Genomic DNA, 24,039 nt, shown 5'->3' on the forward strand with positions numbered 1-24,039 from the left:
GGGTTGGAACTAGACAACAAGGGTGATTTGGAGATTAGAAATTAATTCCTGTGACGAAATTAATGGAAAAGGGAGTGCTTAGACTTAGGAGGAGAACACTGAGGGGACTATTCTAGCAGTTTTCTAATCATTTACATGGCATCACACACAAAAATATGAAACCCTGTTCTTTGCCATTGCAAAAGCCAAAGATAAAGAACAAATGTTTTCACTTAGTGATTTAGAATAAAAGTATCATTAAGAGCAGGACAGTAATGGAACCATCTTAAAAGATGGTGAGTTCCCATTCATGGAATGTATTTTGAGTGATTACCGGACTACTATCTGTTGTAGATGCTTTTTTAGTTGGATTTGTGTATGGAGTATAGGGATGGATTTGATGGCTCTTTTCATTTACGATTCCATATAGTTATTCGTATTCCATACGTTTGGTGAAACACATTTTAAAATATAGATTATATGAGTGGAAAGAATAGTTGTTCCTTTTCTCATAACTTCTTCACTCATCTGTGTTTTTCAACACTATACAATAAACGTTGCATATGAAGGCTTTCCTTGAAGTAGCCTGGTTCAAGATTCAGAAGTTTAAAAGATCAAAAAGCTCTTGGAATTCACTAGGATACACATTGCTTATACCATATTTTCAAATATATTTCCGCAGATCTCTACAAAGACAGTCTCAGTGATAGTTAATTTATTCTCTAAATAAGAACAAAAGTAGATCTCTCAGACCAAGAACCATTTTTGAATTTTGAGAGCATGCAATCATATTATAGGGTGTTTGGATTTGACTGCTTCTGAAATGACTACTAAAGTGAGCTTGGTCAGACATGAAACTATTACTTATCTCTCATCTACACCTCTCTATCTTTGTAGAGTACTCTTTATTATCACAGTTCTTCTCAAACAGTGGGCAAACTGTAAGCAAAGTACTAGGTTTTTTATGCGGACATTTTATAAATAAATAGGATGAAACTCCAATTAGTGATTTTCAGGAATATCAGTTAATGTTGTCTTTTAAGATGGCTTGCTGTAATTCAACTGGGAGGAGAAGACACTATTTTTTAGTAGGTCCTAGATTTCTTGGAGAGTAAATAGGCTAAGTGAGCAAACTGAAAATCCAATTAAACAAAAGAATGGAAATCATTCAGTAGATTGGGATTCCAGTTCTTAGACCATGTTGTTTAAATTTCATAGAAAATAAGATTTAGTTATCTGGTGTGGGATGTGGATCTTAAATTCATTCACAGAAATATGTGTTTTGAGTGCAATATTCTGGTACCTCTATACTGAATTTACTTTCTTGCATGATATGTTGTTTAATAAAATATTACACAGTTCTGCAATGCTTCATTTATAGTGGCAAAAGGATTTCAGGATATATTGTGTTGGTTTCTACATTTATTTTCATAAGTATACACTATTTCCGTTCTCAGGAAGAAAACAGACCAGGAATTAGCAAAATGCAGATAAATTATAGTGCCAATGTGTGTCAAAGATGAGCCAGAGACCACAAACCAGCACCATTATCAAATAGTACTGCTTTATATATTCTAAAGTGCATTAAACTGGATGAATTTAGAAGTAAATGTAACATAAGTGTATAATTTATATCAGTGATTGCATGACCTCTGCAGATGCCATACGCTAAATAAATAAATTTATATGCCCTGTGTCATTTATGCATTTATCATATATATTGTGGTGCATCTTCACACAAAAGAGACAATTTCTAATTGAATTCCTCCATTTTTCAGACAGGCTTTTTCCTTTGCATAGCAAGGTATGTAATAATTAAGGTTAGAAGTGCACCTGAATTTCTTTTGATACCATCAGTGAAAAAAATGGTTTAGCACGCACCAGCCTATTGGGTGGATCAGAATAAAAATACATGCAGTACCCTGTTGAAAATTGTAGATGACTGAAGCTATAAGGCAGACATGTCAAACACAAGGCCCGGGAACCGGATCTGGCCTGCGAAGTGATTTCATGTGGCCCACGAAGCCAGCCTGGAAACAGTGAGGAAATGGCCCTCACTGCCTTGGCCCTGGCCCAGAGACCCTCCTTCTGCCAGAGACCCTCAGATCTGTCCCACTCCTGCCCAGGCCCCCATAGGCACCCTTGATGCGAACGATGTAGGGCTGGCCATGCCCACCCAGTAGGCCATACGCACTCTAGCCACGCCCACCCAGTAGGCCACGCCCACCCTGGCCATACCCACCCAGCCCCCCGAGGGCAACCACAATGCTGATGCGGCCCTCAATGGAATTGAGTTTGACACCCCTGCTATAAGGATAAGCTGCGCATTTTAAAGTATTCATCATACAAATATATGGGTGGGGAAATAGTTGAGCCCTTTCCCACTTCTCTTAAGTCATATGTATTCTTTAATCATATACTTAGTATTTTTCCTTGTACAATAAATACTGAAAAAATACTTTTCTATGCTTGGTTGTTATTGTCAACCATTTTCCTGTATAAATAATGAAATCCTCACTCTGGCTTAGAGAGAATGAATGGAATAATAACAGTTGATTTGCATTTCCTCTTTTCCATGGAATGCCTAGTAAAGTATAAAATGAATTTAACCACAAAAAACACAATTGACATGATATACATCCTTAAATAGGAAAAAAAGGGTGGAATAACAATTAGTGAAAGTTAAAATGGCAGGCCTGGAAAGCAGAGAAAGTAACCACATACAATTATTTATATTTCTATCTGCTCATTCAACCTTGGTTTCCTGGACTTGGATGGAAATATGTAAAAATATGCAGTAAAATAATAACGATACTAATGTGGATAATAATAATAATACAGTAGAGAATGCCTTGAGTCAAACTCAAATTCTGATTTCTTGCCATTTTCTTGTTAGCATTATGGAAATATCTTCTAAAATTTTGTCACCATCACTGTCTTCTATAAACATTTTTATTAAACTTTTTTGCCTACTATTTTGTTGTAGAATTTACAGATGGTCCCGATCCAAGTACCTCCCAAAGTCAACTTATTGCTGCAAACTAGCAGCAAAACAATAATCAGTAACTCTAAAATTGTTTCCTAAATTTTTCAGAAAATATTTCTTTACTTATACATAGCCCACTCCCAAGAACAGCAGTTCATAATAACCAAATAACCAGTTCTGTTTAGAATCATAGTAAAGTTTCAAATAGTACTTGAATTGATTCAATTTTAATAAATGATGTTCAGATAACAAAAATTCAATGTTATGTTTTTGGTTAGAAATGGGCACAATAGAAATTACATCAAAATGGAGTATACATCATGTTGGGTGGAGATATACACTCCACTTATACTGGTATATACCTTCTTATCCTTTATATATCTTTCATACTACTCTCATTCCAAGCAATTGAAGAACTTGAAAGCCTTGTTACCAGCTCATTCCCTAGCAAGAACAAGAGTGTTTAGCATGCCATGCCTGCTCTGAAAAAGTTCTTTAGCTTTGTTATGCCTGTGTTCCTTTTGCAGCACACAGCACTCTTTAGTGCTTTTGAAATATATTACATCATAGGCCTCATTGAGTTTGGGGAGGGGGATGGGACAATATTCATTATATAAACTCTAACCCTTCCAATTCTGTATTCTGCTGGTTTCAGAGGGCCCAGAGCATTTGCAGCAACAAGAACATTACAACAGGGAGAGGGCCAATGTTTTTCCTCACTTGTTTTGGTGTATAAACAAATTTGTTAAGATTTACAGAGGTTTGATGTATTTATTTCTCCAAAATATCAAAGAAAACATTACAATGTTGAAACTGCAATTTGGGTGCCAAATTTTACTGGTATCAATACAATTATTTATAATTCTTTATTGCATAAGGGGAATAGATACTTTTTTGCATGGCAAAATATCAGTACATCTCATTTTACCCCGGGTACAATTATACTGTGCTAGAATTGTTTGCTCAAAATTAGCCTCATCAAATGCATAAAAGCTTACTTCTAGGTATACAAGTATATGGTTGTTATTTAATGTTTCTTGTAGCCAGCTAAGAACCTTTCTGTTCTTGCTTTTAGACTTTTTCCTCATTCTTCTTGCAGAAATCAACTATCCTAGTAATATATTCTTAGATAACTTTGCATGTATAGCATATTTGAAACCTCTCTTCAGATTTCCAGTAATTTCCAATAATATTCAAATTTGAGAACAGTGAAATATTTTTAGATGCCATTGTCTTTCTTTCCTTTAAGTACCAAGTAGTTAATTTAGAGTTATATTTTTGGATCATCAGCTTAAAGATCAAGAAAACCTCTCTTAGTACTGCCCCCAAATTGGACAGACCCCTTTTAGTGGATGCTGGTGGTATGTGTCACAAGTCCACAAGATTTTTGCATGGGAGAATTGTTAGAAGAAAACAATTTCTCAGATGTTAAGGTAGCCATTCAGATTTGTGGTGTACTGTATGTACATCTAAATATATATGAACCTAGGAAACTGATCGTTCTAGCTCTATGATGTCCCCAGGTCTGCAAACAAAGCTCTGTTTTAGAATTGAATCTGAAATCTTTTGCATATAAAACATGCTACTGTATGAATCATAAAAAATATGAGTAGAAGGCTTGAAGAAAAATTGTTGAACAGTTGCTACTGAATCACATTTGATGGTGGTGCTTATAGGTGTTGACTGCCAGTAGCATAGACCACAAGTTCCTCATCCTTCATAGGACATCTACATTTGAGTTATGGTTAACCTATTTTAATATGGAGTCATTGGAGTCATTGTAAAGCTGAAATTGACAATATAATCTGTTCATAATGAACTTTCTAGTATTTGAAAGTTTACTTTGAACTGTTTGATGTAGTGTGTATTTCCTGGTGTGTGGGACGTTCATAAAAAGAGTGACTTGGACTCTGTAAACAGACATAAAGATAGAAAGGTAGGTGTGATCTGGATATCTGATTACCCTTATACTTCCTTGACTCTTAAATACAAAATACATTCTCATTTATCTAAATTGCCCAAGGAAATAAATTAAATGTTTGCATAACTAGGAGTTATAACTAGGAGTGCCCCTATTTTAATTTTGAGACAACTGGGTGTTTTTTTTTAAAAAAAAATCACTTCTGTCTCAATCCTTCTAAACTCCAAATGAAGAATTAATGAATAAGTGTAATATATGCTGATTTTCACATCTTCTATTCAAAAGAGAGGGAGATTAAAATATTTTAGCAGGGGTGCTTGTTTTTAATCCCTTCAATCTCCTTTATGCAGATATTATTACACAATATTTCTTGATGAGCTCAGCTTTGGGTGACTACATTTTCTGATATCATGGGTTGAGCAGTTAATGGGGATTACAAATGAGACAGGAAGGGAGGAGGCAGTTTAATTAGTGTCATGTGAATACGCATTATAGGAGACCTGGGGAACAATTGCTGAAATAAGGCAACCACACTGAAGATGTTGCTGGTGAATTTTTCTGTGTCCTATACATGTATGGAGCATATAGAAGTGAAACAAACGAATGAATAATCAAGTCATTGCAGAAAGCCAGGAATTTCACGGCACGGTCAGGTGCATGCCAGGGTTCACACATTAGATTTAAGTACATGAAGCATGAAAATCACAATCTAACCACAGTGTGAAAGTCTAGTATTAAAGCTGCTTGGACTTTACCTATAGTACAGCAGTCAGCTTTAGAAGAAGGTGCCCCTGCTGAGTAGAATTTTGCTATCAAATAAGTCCATATCCCCAGAGAATGTTTATTCTTACATTGTATAATATTTTGGGACACGTCTTTCTTAAAACCTGACAAGTTGTTGGACTTGTCTTCTGACTTGGTTTGAGAATTCTGACCTGTATATCCCTACTTCTGGTTTTGGCCAAACAGAATGTAATAAAGATACAATGATTTGTCCTTGGTCTTTGATATCTATTACCCATAAAAAAGCAAGATAACTTAGTAGCAGGTGGAAAAGTCTGCTGTAAGAATTAGTCAAATTGGTAAGACTGTGAGAAAAATACAGTAAACTCCATTTAACAAACCTCAGTTTTAACGAATTTCATTTTTTTTCTGTTAGACTTCACTCCCATTAATTTAGGGTTTTTAAAAAAAAATCACAGTTTTATTACAAATAGCATTCATCTCAGTTTAATAAGTATTGTTCCATTGTCTTGTTTTCCCATTTCAGCAGTGGCATCCAAGAAATGGTGGTCCTGGTGATGATGATGTCTGGTTTTGATCCTTAATTTTAACACTTTCCAGTCTGACACAGTGCAACGAAATAATAGAGAAAAGAAAATATTATCTGTAAAAGTGATTGATAAATAAAAAAAATGTTCCAGTGTTACTCTGGATCTTTCCCATTCAAGCTGAACTTTAATATCTAGATCCATGTTATTCTGCATGTTTGACAATGAAGCTACATATGTTGATTTGCTGATCATGCTTTATTATTAAAATGAATAAGAACTAGTAAATTTTCAGATGTCTCTGAAGTACAACTTCCTGCAAGCTTGGCTGATGGAAGAGGGTGTCAGAACTTGCAAGTTATATCTGTTTTTTTATCTGAATAAATGCATATAAATAGTTTGGATTCAAATTTACAGAAAAATGTGGGGCATAATTTTAACCATGTGAATATTGTATGTTCACTTGAGATTCACTGAAGAATATGTTTTGTCCAGGGTGCCCAAACATTTGGATATAACTGTGTTTATGATAGTAATAAAGAATTTGGAAAATTAAAAATATCCTCAAGAAGCATTTATTCTACTTCAGTTGCTTAGAAAAATAGACTGTTTATAACCCACCTTATATGTAACAAGTATAAAGATGGTCTTTACAACCTGAGAAATCAAGGCGTGGAGATTGAAAGTAAGTAATGTAGAGAAAGAGAAAGAATGAGGTGTAAGAAAGAAGACAAAAAAAATAAGATTATCCTGTATCTCCCTTACAGAAAAAGATAATGTTGCAACAGATAGGAGATAATAGAAAGAGGTCATGACCTCAGTTACTAGCCAAAGAAGAAGGGGCAATATTTCATATTGCTTCCATGCTCCACTTGTTTGTGGAGGAGTTGGCTTTGTTGTTTGATTTGTGTAAATTGCTCAAGGTCTTTGGGATCCAGTAGACGGTATACAAGCTAGATAGGTATTGATTTTGTCCTATGCATTTAATCAACTTGCTCATTATTGATGGCTTGCCTTGCTTAGCCAAGCTCACAGAGCAGATGAAATGAAAGAACATTTGGCTAAGAGATTCTGCCAATTGATTGATTGATTGTTAAAATTTATAAGGCTGTTTAGTTCAAACAATGTGACTTTTGAGCAGGCACATTATATATTAATTTATTTGCTTGTTTAATTAACTGTACAGGCACCAAGGAGTTCTACAGAGGGGGGATAGGAACTCGTCTCTTACCCTACTCATAATATTAAAAAACCTTTTTTTTACTTTACATTATTAAAATTTTTAAAAATCTTCCTGTTCTCAATCTGCATGAGAATCAAGGAAGTGTTAGTAGTCCCTGATGAGGCAACATATTTTAGTGCCCAAAGGGGGATAGTTTTTTGAAGTGCAAATTAATAGAAACATGCTGTGTTTTTTGCAGCATGCTCTGTGTATGTGCCCTATGATGTTATTACCTGAGCAAGGCTTGCCACAAAGAAGTTCCCCAACTTATGCACTCAAGATATGTTGGGATTTTAATTCCCAGAATTTCCAATCAAGCTCCTGGAGAGTAGGAATTATGAGAATTATACTCCTAGCAAGAGTAGTTGAGCAAAAATATTGTTCCTAGTGGCCTATATATAAAAATACTTTGGCCAACAGTATCTTATGTGAGCTAGATTAGTAATTTTCAGTCAACTAAACTTTGTCATAAAGGAAGAGTTGAGTTGATTCAAATAAAGCATCTGAAGTACTAGCTGTGCCAGATCTCTACTGAAAGAGAGATAAACATGAATAGCCCAAAATTTACCTTTTCATAGGTGAATGCTAATTTGCAAATGCTAATTAATTTGCATTAAGTCAGGATTCTGTAATGTGCCACCTATATCATCAGGTGGATAAGGAAAATAGAAAAAGACTAGCTAAGCAGCACTTTTTAAAAATATCATTATTTTGGGTGGTTTTTTTTTTTAGAAAATATGTTTCTTTCCAAGCCGGGTATAGTTTTACTAGATTTTTTTAAAAAAAAATAGTTAGCTTCAGTTGAATTTGCCTAAGGCTACATTCCTGTGTTTGTTCTTGGTTTACTGGATTGGCTAGTACATTACATAGCCTGCTTGTCCTACTGTTCTTTCTGGACCTTGCTGCTTCAGTGTGATGTAGCTTTGCATACTGTGAACGGAAGGTATTTCATTAATTTAGTTTTTACTGTTGAAACAGCATATATATGTATGAAGTTGCTTGGGAAATCTGTGTTCAGGGAGTAGAATCATTAGTGGTAGGCAGCATAAGTTTAATACATTGTTGTTATGGTTAGTCACACAGCCAGCCGGATATTTAAACTAGATTTGGCATTGTTGTCGTCCTATCAAACACTTCTCAAGGACCTGGGATAGGCAGATCTTATTGTCTGATGGTACTAAAAGTATCATTGCAGGATGTAAGCTATTCCAAGTAATTTTGCAATTGACTGATGGTGATTCTGTCATTGTTGACGATGTTTGAGTGGTGGTCTAGTTGTTTTGGGATTGCATCCAAGATGCCTGTTACTATTGGCATCATCATCATCTTCTTCTTCTTCATCATCATCATCATCATCATCATCATTATTATTATTATTATTATTATTATTATTATTATTATTATTATTATTATTATTATATACACAATGTAAAAATTACATTCACCAGTTCTTTAGCTCAGGGGTCCCCAAACTCCGGTACTTGGCCCAGTGCCACAGGAACCGGGCTGCACAAGTAGCAGGCAAGCACGCATGAAGCTGCATTTGTACAAGCAGCACGCATGCCCTGTCTGCCAGTCCACAAAGCCGGAAAGGTTGGGGACCGCTGCTTTATCTGGTATCGGCCTTCATACGCATCAAGGTTTTCCCAAGAACCTAGGGTGTTGTAATGTATCACTGTAATATTATGTGCAGACCTAAGCAGTGTGGCCTTTAATAATTGACAAAAAGAAATTCTGTCAACACAGAGATTTTCTAAGTGTTCTCCAAGATTTTTGGTTTTTTTTTTACCCAGGCACAGATCAAGTCTTAGTTTTCTTAACAACTGAATAGCGGGACATGGATTATAATTAGATTATAATCCATGTGTTATATCCCTTTTATGATTAGGCATGGCATAAGAAAACTACATAGAAAACATCACATAGTTTTCCAGCAAATAATACAGCCTCTGAAGAAATGTGCAATAATCATGGATTTCATCAAATTGCATATATTTTAAGATAGAATAACCACATTTTATATAGGAAATAGTTTTTTATCTGCTAGAAAACACATCATTTCAGTGTCTGAAATAACTATCATACTTTTCCATAGGTTTCTCCAACGTTTTTATTACTAGCTAGACAAGAGAAAGCAAAATGTAAGCAAATAATTGTTGCTTCAGAGAACTGTGTTGGAATAGTATCATTTCTGAAGTCTCTGGATTTATTAAATTTATGTTACCATTCTATAAAGTTTTAAACAGCTATGTCTAAACTATTCGTTTAATTGCTTTAATTACTTTTACTCAAGATTTAGTTGATTCTGTAATGTTGGTGATTGTAGTTTATCAGTGATAGCAGTTACTATAATACCACATCTTGAATGTATGGCTTTTTTCCTAATAGAATTAATGGTATGCTGTTCTTATAAAAGTTGGAGATGATTCAGGAACCTCAGTGGTTAAGGAACTAGAACTGCCCCACATAAATATAATTGCTTCCTTGTAGCACAACACCTTTGCTTTTTTGGAACTTCAGGTACCTATCATAGCTCAGTCATAAGTCAGTGGATTCTTGTAATGTATGCTAAAATATTAGGGGTTTTTAAATAGAGAAATTTATTCATATTAAAACCTCAGGGTTGAACAGGATTTTCATTTTTAAAAAAAGATGTTAGCTATATCCAATATCAACTTCTGAATAACCTTTTCCCTCCTGGTAGTAAGGTACGTCATTCATCATCTTAAATCCTTGTCTGAAATAAAGATACAGTTGTTTATTCCTAGCTTCTATGGTTTTATTTTTGCTCAACTGAAGTTAGAACTTTTATTTTGTAAATTGTTTTGCATCATTGCTAATGGAAACTCTACTTGATGGGGGGTGGCATTTATCTGATGTTAATTAGCAATGATACCTAGGAGGAAAAAAATAGACATTCTTACGATAAAATAAATCTCCAAAGCCTGAATATGTGTTTTTTTCAGGATCAAAACATATGTTTCTTTTTTGATTCATGATAGCCATGAGGGGATTGAATTTTTATCTTCGTTTAACAAAATCTTGGTCCACACGGTATAAACTACTGCACAAAGCTTTTTTACCATAAGGAACATACCCTAAGTGGCTCAAATCTGCAAGAATATGATATGATATTCCCTGTTCTCTACACATATGTAAAAAAATATTGTCATAGTAAATGAAAATTTTAATGCTCTTTTTTTCTAATCCAAGAAATCTGGTCGATTGGAGCTTATGATTGTTGGAGTAATCATTATATATACAGCTATCAGTTGCTTAGCTAATGTTGGCCTTCATTTGCATCAAGTTCCTCCCAAGAATCTAGGATGTCATAATGTATCCATGCAGTATTTGTGCAAATCCAAGCAGTATGGCCTTTTGTAATTGACAGATGGAAATCAGTGCTCAAATTTTCTAAGTGCCATCCAAGACTTTTTCCTTGGATAACTACTAGGATCATCATGGCCAGTTTATTATTATTTTGATGGTTGATCACATAGCCATGTTTAGAGTGGATTTGACAATTCTACTTATCTATGGAGTCCTTTTCAAGGCACTGGGATAGGCAGATGTTGATGTTCAATGGTATTAAAAATATCACTGGATGGAAGCTGTTCCTAATCAACCTGCCCTTTGCAATTGACCAAAGGGAATTTTGCTGGGGCCGATGGTGTTCAAGTGGATTTGAACATGTTTTGGGATTGCTTGCAGGGCACCTATTACTATTGGTACTATCTTTATTTTCTTTTGCCACAGTCATTTAACTTCTGCTTGCAAATGTTTGTATTTTGAGGGGTTTTTTTGGGGGGGGGGGTTGAGTGATTACCGCCTTCTACACTGATCTCAGGCAATATTACTGTTATTTCAGATCCATTATGTTCGTCTTAGGAATTATACAATTTGGGGAAATTATATGGGATCCATGGGGCAGGTGCTCCCAAAGAATTTACAAAATGCTAACACGTTCCTAACACGGCTTTGTAATTCATAGATGACCACTTGGAAGAAGTACCGTATTTTCCGGCGTATAAGATGACTTTTTAACGCATGAAAATCTTCTCAAAAGTCGGGGGTCGTCTTATACGCCCAGTCGCCTTATATGCCGGAAAATAGTAAATCCTTGGGAGCAGAGACGTTAGTGGAAACGGACAAATCCAGCGCTCGAGAATGGCGAAAGACAGCCTCCTCATAAATAAACCGACCAGCCCAACTGAGGCTGAGGCTCCAGCTTACCGGCGTCCTAGGGCAGCAGACCCCCCCCTTTTTTTTGGAAGGGAGTGGGAGTCAAGCGCGTGCTGAGCCGCCGGCGCTCGGCCAGCACGAGAGCTCAAGGGAGCGCGGGAAGCCAGGCGGAGGCCGACCTGACATGTTCGCGCGGAGCTGAGCTTCACCTGACCCTGGGAGTTTGACTTCAGGGCGTGGTGCCATGGCCAGACCTACAGCAACACCCACCCGGGAAGCCGCAGCTCGGGAATTGCGACAGGCAGACTGCAGCGAAAAGCTGGCGCTGGGGCTTCAGCAACCCGGGGTCGCCCCTCCGCCCTGAAGTAGAAGGCGGCCTTGGGGGGGTGAATATCAAACTTGCGGCACAGGGCTGAGCCTGTTTCTTTCACCACCACCACCCCGCCCTCCGCCGCCCTGTTCATTAACTAACCTACGGAAAGAACCGCCTTCTTTCAGACCTGGTGCCTTCCCGAAGTGTTGGGCCACAATGCTCGTTGCTCCTGGCCAAAACAGCCAGCGCGTGTAGCTGAAGTAGACGAGAGGAGACGAGGTTTAGGCGAGGCAGAGCAAAGCTGATCTCGAGGCTAAAAGCTCTTGATAAACCTTCACCTAATTGAGAAGCAGCCCTGACTTCCTACTTACCCGTATTTTCCGGCGTATAAGACTTTAACCCATGAAAATCATCTCAAAAGTTGGGGGTCATCTTATACGCCGAGTCGTCTTATACACCGGAAAATATGGTAAAATTACAAGTGAAACAGGCTGAAGTGGAAGGGCTTGTTTATCTGTCAAACCCAATTGAGGGATACCAAACTGACTTCAACATTCGTTGATGGATTTGACCACTGTTCTACTGTTGAAGGATTTGAGGTCATCTGCTCTACATCTTTTCATATGTAATTAATGCTCCTAGAGTATAATTTTTCCTTTGGAGGTTGGTTAATACAATATGATGTTTGGACTCTGGTTTTTATAATCAAAACTATCACTTTATCTGATTTATTTGGAACAAAAGACTCTGAATATTGGAATGGGCATTGCAAATTTAAAGTAATTCTATATGGCACATTAAAATAGTTAATAGCTTATGTGTTCTTTTATACTGTATTAGATTATTATTCCTACTTTATAAATGATACTAGAAACTTAATATATGATCACTTAATATATGATCTGTCATAGGGTTATGTGGAATTAAACCATAATGTAGGTAATGCTCATACATAAGATTGATTCTGTACAAAGCACTGTTATATTTGATTAGCTTTTACTTAATCACCGCCTTGCTTTAACAGATACTTTTCTTATGGGCAAATTAGAAATTAAGTTTAAAATTAACTTCCAAAAGCAGTTGAAGGGCTAAAACTGGCTTGGAAATTGACTAGAGCAGGGATCCCCAGTTCCCAGGCTGTGGATCAGTACTGGCCATGGCTTGTTGAGAACCCAGGCCACGGAAGTGGCAGGCAAGCATTCAAAGCTTCATTTATGCATGCGTGGGATCTAGATTGCATGCATGAAACCATGCCATCCCCCACTGTCAGTCCGTGGAGTCAGAAAGGTTGAGAAGATTTGTCTAGAGTTTATTTTAGATCATAATTTCTGGTTTTCACATTAAGGCAAGCCATAAATCTGCTAAAGAAAATCTAAATTCCAATGTGTTTCTGTTTCCGGCTGTACAGAAAAAGTATGTGAGAAGCTGAGCATATAGTACAGGCACATGTATAAAAAATGCAGAGAATAATTGGAACATTTTTCAGATCCAGGGATTACTTTTTGTATACCTTCCCCTTTTTTTGCACACAAAAAAAGCTTTTGCGCAAGCTGTGCTACTCCCTCTATTGGCTTTCGAAAGCCCTTTGACCTGCACCACCGTCGCCTCGCCCTGCGCGCGTACGTGGCTGCCCTGCAGCGCCTGGCACGCACTGGCCCTCCACGGAGTCCTGCCATGTAGAGCGGGCCCTGCTGCTCCCACAGCAGCAGCCATGCTGGTTTTGGCCCCGGGCGGCATCCCGCCGCCAACACCCCTCATGCCCATGACCGCAGCAGCGCCACCACCTCCTGCACCCACCAAGATGAGAGTTCCAGCACTTTTTTTAAAAAAGAAAAAAAGCACTGTGTATACATGTGCACATGTTCAGCCTGTTTCTTTGCTTGGTCTTTTTTGTTCCCTTTAGGAGAATCACGATGTGACAAAAATGACAAAAAGCTGTCTTGCATCTTGCAAATATTGTGTATGGACAGTGAACTGAAAACTTTACAAAGCAGGCAGAAATTAACAAATAGCAAGGCCAGCTTCCAAGATTTCTTTCCTATACTTCATCAAAATGGATACCGTCCTTGTCTCTCAGGAGTTGAACTTATATTTATTTGTATATGGGGTCATTCTTGGTGAGTGCAGTAGAGAATTCCTTATCCTGATTGTTCCAGGAGCTTTACTTTAAAACCAGTCCTGAACCTCTCAGCAATCATTAAGTATTCAGAGTGGGAGAAGGGAAGGAAACATAAGACTTGTTCTCAATCCTCCATGGAGGGAAGAAGCAGTATTGTCCTAGCAAATTGCTGCTCTTTTAAAATTTAAGCTCTGTGTTCACCCTTGATGTTTTGGTATTTCTCCAAGGGAGAATCATTGTATTAAAATGGCAGATTATGAATATGGCATCTTCGTACAAGTTTCATTATAAGCTTCCACACTTCAAGAGCATTTTATATGGGGCCTTTAAATCTGTTTCCCAATTTTGAATAGCTTGTACAGTAGCAAACTAAAAGAAAATGCTTTCTTTGTGGACAACGAAGTCAAGAAGAATTCTTGCCAAGAACACATTGCATTCAAAGCATTAGTACAGATTTGAATTTTGTTTAGAACTAAGTGAAGCAATTGAATGAGTTTGTCACTCCTTTTATCTCTTCCTTCATAGTGTCTCTCTAAACCTGGATATCCTAAAATATTGATTATAATTTATTTTTGTTTTATATATTTTCTTCCACCCACACCTGTCATTAATGGAAGAAGAGTAAGCTAATTCTGCATTATGGTCTAAATAGTAATGTTTAAATAGCAAAAAAAAGTCCACCCTCTTTTCAGTGTTTTTTTATCTGTGATTCATGTTTTTATTCTTTTAGATTGTCACTCTTAGGTCTGATTTGATAGAAGAACATACAAAGCTCAGTATTCTGTGAAGTTACACTGTATTAATATTTCTCTGGTGTTTTGTCCAAATGAGGGAAAAAATATATTTTACTACTTTGTTACATCATGAAACTTTGTAAGTTAAATGTTAATATGACAATAGGAAATAATTACTAAATTAACCCAACTAATTGCCTTTTTAAAATAAATTAAAATTTTAAAATAAAAATCTGTTAGGCCTGCTTGCTGTCCCTATCAGCAGCTCCTTAAAACCAGTTGTGCCATTTCCTGTGCTCATATAGAAACTGTGCTGCCCCTGGGTTGTACAGGATTGAATTAAAGTTATGGTGACAAGGCAACAACATCCAGACACACATTTTCTGGGGACTTTATGTTTTATTTAGCATATAATGAGAATATGATAAAAGAGAACTGGGGGCTGCAGAGCTAACATACGTGTCCCAGAAAAGGCACATCTTCTTTAAGGAGCCGTTGATAGGTACAGTGGGCATAAAACACAAGATCCAAGGGATTGTTTTGCTTTAGAACTCAATACTGTTGGATCCCTATTTATTTATTGCTCTTTCATGGCATGTAGCACCTCTCCATACATGGTTGTATTTCAGTGTGGCAATAAACATATTAATAGGTACATTTGTCCTTATTTTTGTGGTTTTGTATAAGTGTAGTGGATGAAAATTGTTTGTTTGAATTTGTTATGCAATTGCTGTCCTTTCCCATAAATCACCATAGCATGAAATTTACCCTTAGGAATCCTATGGTGTTGTAGGGAAAAGGGACAATTACTGACAATTACTGTTCTGTCAACACATACATATATTTATTAGACAACCGATGTGCTGTTGGGTCATCATCTCACAGATATTTCCTTACCTAAACACAAACAGAATGACCAGGTGTGGGCAAAGAGTAATGGAAGATTTCCGACTACCTGCAGGCTTCCTTATTGAATTTCCTTGTGGGAAGCTGGTAAGCGGCATTGGGAATCTTCTTCTCTCCTCCCTCCCTCCCTTGAATTCTTGCTGGTTTCCCCATTTATTTTGTTTGTGGGAAGCTTGTGCAAGGAGAAAGTCAGTGGGGAAGCCAGCAGAAAATTACAAATCCAAGGCCAGTAGGCAGTCAAATGGCTGATGCTGGGTGGGGGAGGAGGCGAGGGAATGATGGCCTTTCTATTATCAAAAAAGTGACATGAAGGGGATAGTCAGATGGGAGATTTCGTAGTTGTTCTATATCCCTAATGTGATGGAAAAATTAGACATGATACTGGTATAATTTTTTTTCTCTACTGTTTTTCCCTGCAGAACAGAACTTCCTTTAATACTGGCAGACAAGAAAATGAATTTCCGTTTCATATTTCCATATGCCCACATGAGCTAAGCAGGATATTAAGTTTATTATTGTGCAGAATTCTAACTAGGCTATAAGATTACCTGTCATTAAAATTTCAGAATTCCTTGTCACATCCCAAGAGACTGTGGTGAAATGCAGTGATAGCAAATAAAACAAAAAGTTTATTTACATTAAAGAGAGTTTGCAGTATAGATAGCATTGCTTTTTCATAATTTGGGTTGAAAATAAAAGGAAAACCTTTGGAATCCATTGAAAAATGATCTGAAATACAACATTTATCAGACAATAGAATGCCTATATACAGTACTTGAAATTGCTTATAAGTAAAATTTGAGTGTCCTTTTCTGTTAAGGCAATCTTGAATATGTTGTTCTGATGAATTTGCAACTTCTTTGTGGCTTTTCCACTAACTTTGGTTATGAGTATTTTTACAGGAGTTCTTGGCTAAATCCAATCTGTCAATTTACTAAAAAATACTAATGAACACTATACGGGGCCCTTCTAGTATGTTTGAGTGGATTGGATTGGATTCTGGTTGTATAATTTATAGTAAAGTGTTTGTTGCTCTAATTTGTTTACCACATTGGATCACTTTTACCGTATTCGATCAATAGTAACCGTGCAGTAAAGCTCTTGAAGAAAAGATAAACCTGATTGGTACAAATACAGTAAAGGAGAATAGTGTTATTTTCAGATTATTCTTCATTAAAATGGTATGACCTTGTGTGCTTGTGCCTTCCATCTAGAAATCTAATAACTTTGGTTCTTTAACTGATCTTTTGGCATTTTGGTACCAAAGAGTAGCTAAAAGCATATTAACTCTCTTTTTTAAAATAAATGTATCAAGGTCTTTTTTAAAAAAGCTTTTTTCCCATCAACACTGATAAACAACAGAAAAGGAAATGTAAAACATGCCCTTTATGCCCTGTACTTTATAATTAGATTACATTGGGGTAGACTAAATGTCCCTTGCACAATCTTTTAACTCTTCCTCCAAAAGCTTCAACTTAAATATCACTGGGGGAAAAAAGAATGAATGTAACATTAATCCTGTTACTGTTTAATTTTACTGGATGCTGACCTTCCATCATCATATCCCAAAAAGGCAGTGATGGTAAAATTAACTATGCATTTACTGGCAGTTAAGTAACTCTTTGCAGGAAGCAAGTGAGCAAAGATTGTGATAATCTCTTATTTAGTTTATGCTTTCTTGTGACAAGTTATTATGATCCAATCTGTGTCTGCTCCCTTCTCACCAAATTAGCGAATGTAGCACTGAATATAAACAGAACTGTATCAAATAATATGTTGTCCTGGTTACCAGCCCTAACCAACACTGCCTTGCTACACATGCTGATGCAAGACTATCATAGCCAAAGTGGTTTAGTTAACTTGGGAAGAGAAGATTTGTTACACTGTTTTGACTTCGCTTGTGCAATAAAGTGCCTATCTTGGATCTATTTTTTTTTATTACATTTATATCCCGCCCTTCTCCGAAGACTCAGGGCGGCTTACAAGCTTAGCAGTAGCCTTCATTCTCTGTATATGCCTGCTTGTTAGCGCTTTCACACACACCCCAAGCGGCATTATTACAAAGTCAGCTTATTGCCCCCAACAATCTGGGTCCTCATTTTACCTACCTGGGAAGGATGGAAGGCTGAGTCAACCTTTTCATATACGTACCACTGGAAATCCCTACCAATAGCATTAAGACCAGGCCACAGTAATTCATTCTCTTGATGATCCAACTAGCTAGGCTTTTATTTATTTATATTTATTTATTTGATTTGTATACCGCCCTTCTCCCTAAGGACTCAGGGCGGTGAACAGTGACATAAATAACAGAATGCACAAATACAAATATTGAAAACAAATTAAACCCTAATTTTGCCCAAATGCAGAAGATAGTTACCTTAAAACAATAATTACAACAGAACCCGTCAGACCAGACCGGATTGCTCAAACAGATATGTTTTTAGGTCGCGTCGGAAGGAGCGAAGGTCGGGAGCCATCCGGAGCTCAACCGGTAAATGGTTCCATAGGTCAGGCGCGCCCACAGAGAACGCCCTCCCTCTGGTGGAACCCTTAGGAGGCCCTCTCTGTGGGAGCGGACTGGACGGAGGGACGTTGACGTTGATGCTTCCAACAACATTGCAAAATTTGCATCATTTGCCCAAATATGTTCAAGTAAACTGTATAGCAATAACAATAGCACTTAGACTTATATACCGCTTCACAGTGCTTTACAGTCCTCTCTAAGCGGTTTACATAGTCAGCATATTATCCCCAATAATCTGGATCCTCATTTTACCAATCTCGGAAGGCTGGAAGCCTGAGTCAACCTTGAACCAGTTAAGATTGAACTGCTGGCAGTCGGCAGAATTAGCCTGCAGTACTGGTTGTAACCACTGTGCCACCATGACTCTTCAGTAATCAGTTCAGATTACCAAATAGATTCCCAATGCTGCTGACAGTCATGGGATATCACACCTTTAACTAGATGGTTTGAATAATTTAACATGGCTATGCAGTGACTTAATTTGATCTTATTCATTCCCAACGTAGAAAACTTATTTTTTTTTATCCTTGATCTGTTTCAGTAATAGTTATGCCCGTGTGCGAGCTGTGGTGATGACCCGTGATGACTCAAGTGGTGGATGGTTACCACTTGCAGGCGGTGGACTAAGCTGCGTCACCATTTTCAAAGTCATTCACCAAGAAGAAAGTGGCTGTGCTGATTTCCTTATACATGGGGAACGTCTCAGGGATAAAACGGTAAAAATAATTATGCCTGTTTTGTGCCATTAATTGTAAGTCAAAAGTAACTCCATAAGAAACAGTTTGGAACACCCTATTGTTTATAAGTGTGTGCATGTTCCTTTACTCTTTCTCTCTCTGTGTGTGTTTGTACGTGCGTGCACATGCAAACACACACACACGCATATGTGCACATTTATATATACACCTAAACACATTTTAGTAAATGGTTTTAAATTTCAAAGTTCATAACATTTTCTGATCATTTGGAAAGTACTGTTGGATTAAATGTGGTTAATTGAAAAACCCATTAAAATATTCCTATTTCTTCCATTGGAGATATGTAAAAATGGTTTAAAGTGACTTGTAGTAATTATCACCATAAATCTATAAAATACACCATAAGATTACAAAATTTGAAAGAGATATATTGTTAGTACTGTTAAATTTATTGCAGTGTTAAATGTTAATCCTGTGATCCCCCATGTTGACTGGGGAATTCTGGGAGTTGAGGTCCATACATCTTAAAATTGCCAAATTTGAAAATTTGAAAAACACTAATCCATTTCAGGATAAGCATCATTATACAAACCACAGAAAAAGTGTAAGAAGTAGTAAGCAAATAAACTGGAAGCAGAGCTAAAACAAGATAATATCTAATTAAATCTAGCACACATTATATTATTCACTGTGCCTGTACATATTTTTCTGTTTCTGCTTCGTGCACCAATTCATACGTTGCCTTTAGTTCTTTAAATTTCATGTCTCTTTTTGAGGATCTGTGGTTTTTCTCTTTAGCTTTCCTTCATAGATTGACTTTGTAATACGCTTCATACTCTCTGTCTAACCAAAATTATCTCAATGTGCTTCTTACATACTAGTTACTTTTGTATTTAGTCTTCATTCATTGAAACTCCATTCATTCCTGACCTTATCTCTTATTTTACCATACATATCCTTTTTCAGTTCATAAAGTAAACTACATTTTAATTCACTGTGCTGTTTCTCCTGACATATCTGGCCTCATTTCCATGGAACACAGTAGTCAGAATTGTGCCCCTACACACACATTTAAATTGCTTCCTATAAATATAGATTCCTTGCAATAGATCAGGTAATAGCAATTACTTTTTTACCAGTATTTAACAAAATAACATATTTTTCTATCTTTAAAAAATGTTCTACCAAAGTATACAAATTTTTCTATTTGCTCTTTTTTGTTATCATTGTCCTCATTCATACTGTATCTAATATCACTGCAATCATTTGTATTCCTAGCCAAGAGTATTGCATCATTTGCAGCCCTTTTCATGTCCTTGACTAATTCACTTCTAGAATTATTGCAAGTATTCCATATATGTTTATCAATAAATGCATTATATATCACACATCCTTGCTTTCGCTGTTGAATCATTTCCTTATTTCCATGCATGTTTAACTTCCATCATATACTATTCTTATTACATGCAGTAACCAATCTTAAATTCCATACTTGTAGAAAATTTCTGAAATACATTTACAAACTTCATTATATATTTTCTTTAAATCAATAAATGTATAATTTTTTGCTTTTATTCATTTCTCAGTTACTTGATAAAAAACAAAAATCTTCACTGCATACACGTTATCTTTCAAAATAATATCCTGTTACCTGTTCAGTGTCACTCTGGCAAGTGGACAGCTGTATAAATTAGTTAAATAAATATTAAGTTGCACTATACTTCACAAATTTAACTCATTGTCATATCTTGGACCATTGACTTCATTATCCTTTTCTTAGATGTTAACAGTATGAATAGTGCTCTTTCAAATTCCAGTTTTCTACATAGCACTATCATTCCCATATGGAATCTTTCATCATTCCCTCACTTTAGTTTTATTCCAAATTATTTTGTAATTTAGCGGTTCATTGGAGATCTAACAGATATCATACTCACACTATTATTAGACTCTGCAATCTAAAAACTATCTCACAAGTTACTGTTGCTTTCAACTCACAATTAGTAGTTAGATGAAGTGTACTGACACACTCAAGATATATTATTATATAAAGTTGTGGGTGTATGTGTGTGTATAACAATACATTGTATGTATATGTGTGTGTATACATACACATATACATACAATGTATTGTTATCAGCATTGAAATCTTAAAAGTTGAGATAATGTCACTCTTAAGAATGTAAATTGTGAAAAAGATTGCAATTAACAAAAATCTTTTTTTCCAGTGAAAATAGACTTTGTTCCAGAAAAATGAAATGATAAATTGCAGGAAATCAGCAAACTAAATGGGTTATTAGTTGCCTCTTTAGCATAGAATTGTTCATTAGTATAATTCAGATATCCATTTCTTGCACATTATCATGCTTATAGGTGCAGCTGGATATAACTATTCACTGAATTGCTAATAAATCAAGAGCTCTTTAAACATAGCTCTAGCTTGATGAAAGTTACATTTACGTAAGATTAGGGTTACAACTCAGCCAGAAGGGCAGGGACCAAGACCTGGGATTGGCACATGGAAACTCCCTAGATGGATTACTTTCTTTAAATGTTACCTATAGCCATGCAAGAGGCATCTCCCACATAACTGGGAAGCCATCAGCCTGGCACATAGTAATCCATGTAATATCTGCCCTGAGTGCCTATTTTGTCATTTAAATTAAATGTAGAGCTTGCGAAACTGCTTTATTCATACTTTCAACAGAGCAGCTGCTAAATAATATAGTCTTTGAATGTATAAAGATTTAGTCATCATCATTAGTCTTAAAGATCTGTTCATTTGCTATTTAAATGGCTGCTGATTCTTAAAAATCATATATGTATGAAGTGGTCTGTAGATGCAGTGAAGCAGGGTTGGTTTGTAAGAAAGTCGTTGATATAGAGAGTAGGGATGCAAACCAGATGCAGGTCCTTTTCTTACACTTCACTTTTTTTGATGCTTGCTTTTCTGCCCTTTTGTAACAGCTATCAATCCAAGGTTTAGGGTTTCTTAGGTTGTAAGAAATCTGTTCCATGGTTGCCCTTTACAGTTTTCCATAAGGTTGCCGCCAGCAAAAAGGAGTAATGCAGTTGATAAGAATTTATATTTGAAAATCTTCAAAAGTGTCATTTTAGAACCTAAAGCAAATTATTCTAGATAAATAAGGTTGGTAAAGTTTAGGGTGGGAATAGTGAAATAATTGCTTAGAATAAGCTAAATCATGAAGAATGAGAGTATTTAGTATGGATGAGAGAGCTTCAGTGTGTTGTCCAATTCTGTATGATAGTATACACACATGGACTCTTGAAATTGATGAATCTGCGTGTTGTGCTTCTTCCTCTTTTCATCTTCTGTCTGAAATTTTACCGCTTTGTATCCCTGGTTTTCCAACTGAGCAATGCCATTAGTGCTGTAGTTCCAATAGAATCAAAACATGACAATGCTGCTACCATCTTTTATTGACCCTTTTATGACCTGAAGAAACAAGGAAATCTGGATTTCAAATATTTCTTTTCTTTTCTCTGCAAACGTATTACCTTAGCTATCAAGTCAGAAAACAGAGAACACAAAGAAGAGAAGCTAGCACCAGAAAGCGAACCATAGGAGACTTGGAGGGAGGGGAGATCTGGCCAAGTGCTTGTTACTTTTTCTGTAGCTAGAGCAGACATCTCAAACACAAGGCCTGGGGGCCGGATCCGGCCCGCGAAATGGTTTAATGTGGCCCGTGAAGCCATCCTGGAAACAGTGAGGGAACGGCCCCCACTGCCTAGGCCCTGGCCCAGAGACCCTCCTTCTGCCAGAGACCCTCAGATCTGTCCCACTCCTGCCCAGGCCCCCATAGGCACCTTTGATGCGAATGATGTAGAGCTGGCCACGCCCACCCAGTAGGCCATATGCACTCTAGCCACGCCTACCCAATAGGCCACGCCCACCCTGGCCATACCCACCCGGCCCCCTGAGGGCAACTGCAATGCTGATGCGGCCCTCAATGAAATTGAGTTTGACACCCCTGAGCTAGAGTGAACAAGGCAGTTCAGGAAAACAAGGGCCATTTGCTGTTCCCCAAACGATGTTGCCACTGTTAGCTAATTGTGGAGGAAGGAAAAAGTGATAGAATTGGAAAATCACTCTCTGGTACTCCTGTGTGTGTCTTTACCCATTATTGAAGATGTACAAATGGAGAAGATGGCAACAATAATCATTCTCCTATCTGAAAATATATTGCCAGGTATATGTTTGGCCTGGACTCCAAAGGTTCTGAGCAGCTAGAATGTACTTCTTATGATTTCTCACCGTTTTTAACAAGTGCATTTTTACTTTAGGTGTAATATATCGACAGTACACCATTATAGGAAAAGTTTTGTAAAAGCTGCTATTGAAACAGTAATTAAGTTTGAGCTGGCAAAAAGTCTTGCTGTCAGTAAGCCCACTCACTGTCTTGTCGTTGCTGCTGTTCCTTTTGCAATGTGTTCTTGCAATGTGTGTGTATATATATATATATACAGAATAATAAGGTAACACAACAGTGTATCAAAGGATTAGCGCAGAGCCAATGAGAGAAAGAAAGATTAAGAGCAAGCTGATTTGTTTCTGGGAGGGGGGGGGCTGTCATAAACCACTAATTATAGGTCAGACTTCAAAAGTCATCAGGTAGCCCTGCCTTTGCTTTTCTTAGGAGTTGTCCTGCCATTCAGTGTGGATGGACCGGTTTCCATACTTTTATTTTATCCTACTTCTATTCCTCAGCCCTGAAAAGCCTCTTTGACTGGTTAACTCAGTCCCCCCAGACACATCGAACTTGCCATCTCAGAATTCCTGGCCATCCTGGCCACTTGGATCAGGGGTTTAAATTCAAGTGCTCAACATCATGAGCTGAGGTGGTAAAGTGGAGTGCATTTAAAAGGAAGACAACAGGGAGGGATTGTACATCACTTAATTTTTGAACCTTTAAAACTTGCTTGGCATTACATTATGAAACATTTTCTTGCTGTAGTGCAGTTCCCGAAAATTAAGAATAGAACTTAACTGGAAACAGTACATTAGTATGTGCTTTGATGTATACTTGCTGTCTGTCTTGTCTATTTATTTATTTATTTATTTATTTTATTTTATTTCCATTTATATCCCGCCCTTCTCCGAAGACTCAGGGCGGCTTACAAGCTTAGCAGTAGGGTAGCAAGACATTACAAGCTTAGCGT

General features: G+C 36.9%; 1 protein-coding gene across 2 annotated transcripts in view; it reads left to right on the forward strand.

Annotated features, from left to right (window-relative positions):
* The window catches only part of SPRED1 (sprouty related EVH1 domain containing 1), a 79,270-nt gene that overhangs the window by 28,975 nt on the left and 26,256 nt on the right, over positions 1-24,039 (forward strand). For both annotated transcript variants that reach the window (XM_083349240.1, XM_083349241.1), the window contains exon 2: positions 18,702-18,876. In XM_083349240.1, coding sequence (XP_083205366.1) covers positions 18,702-18,876 — 175 coding nt within the window. The remainder of the gene's footprint in view (positions 1-18,701; positions 18,877-24,039) is intronic.

Source organism: Vipera ursinii (assembly GCF_947247035.1).
Source record: "Vipera ursinii genome assembly, chromosome: 1".
NCBI classification, from domain to species: domain Eukaryota; kingdom Metazoa; phylum Chordata; class Lepidosauria; order Squamata; family Viperidae; genus Vipera; species Vipera ursinii.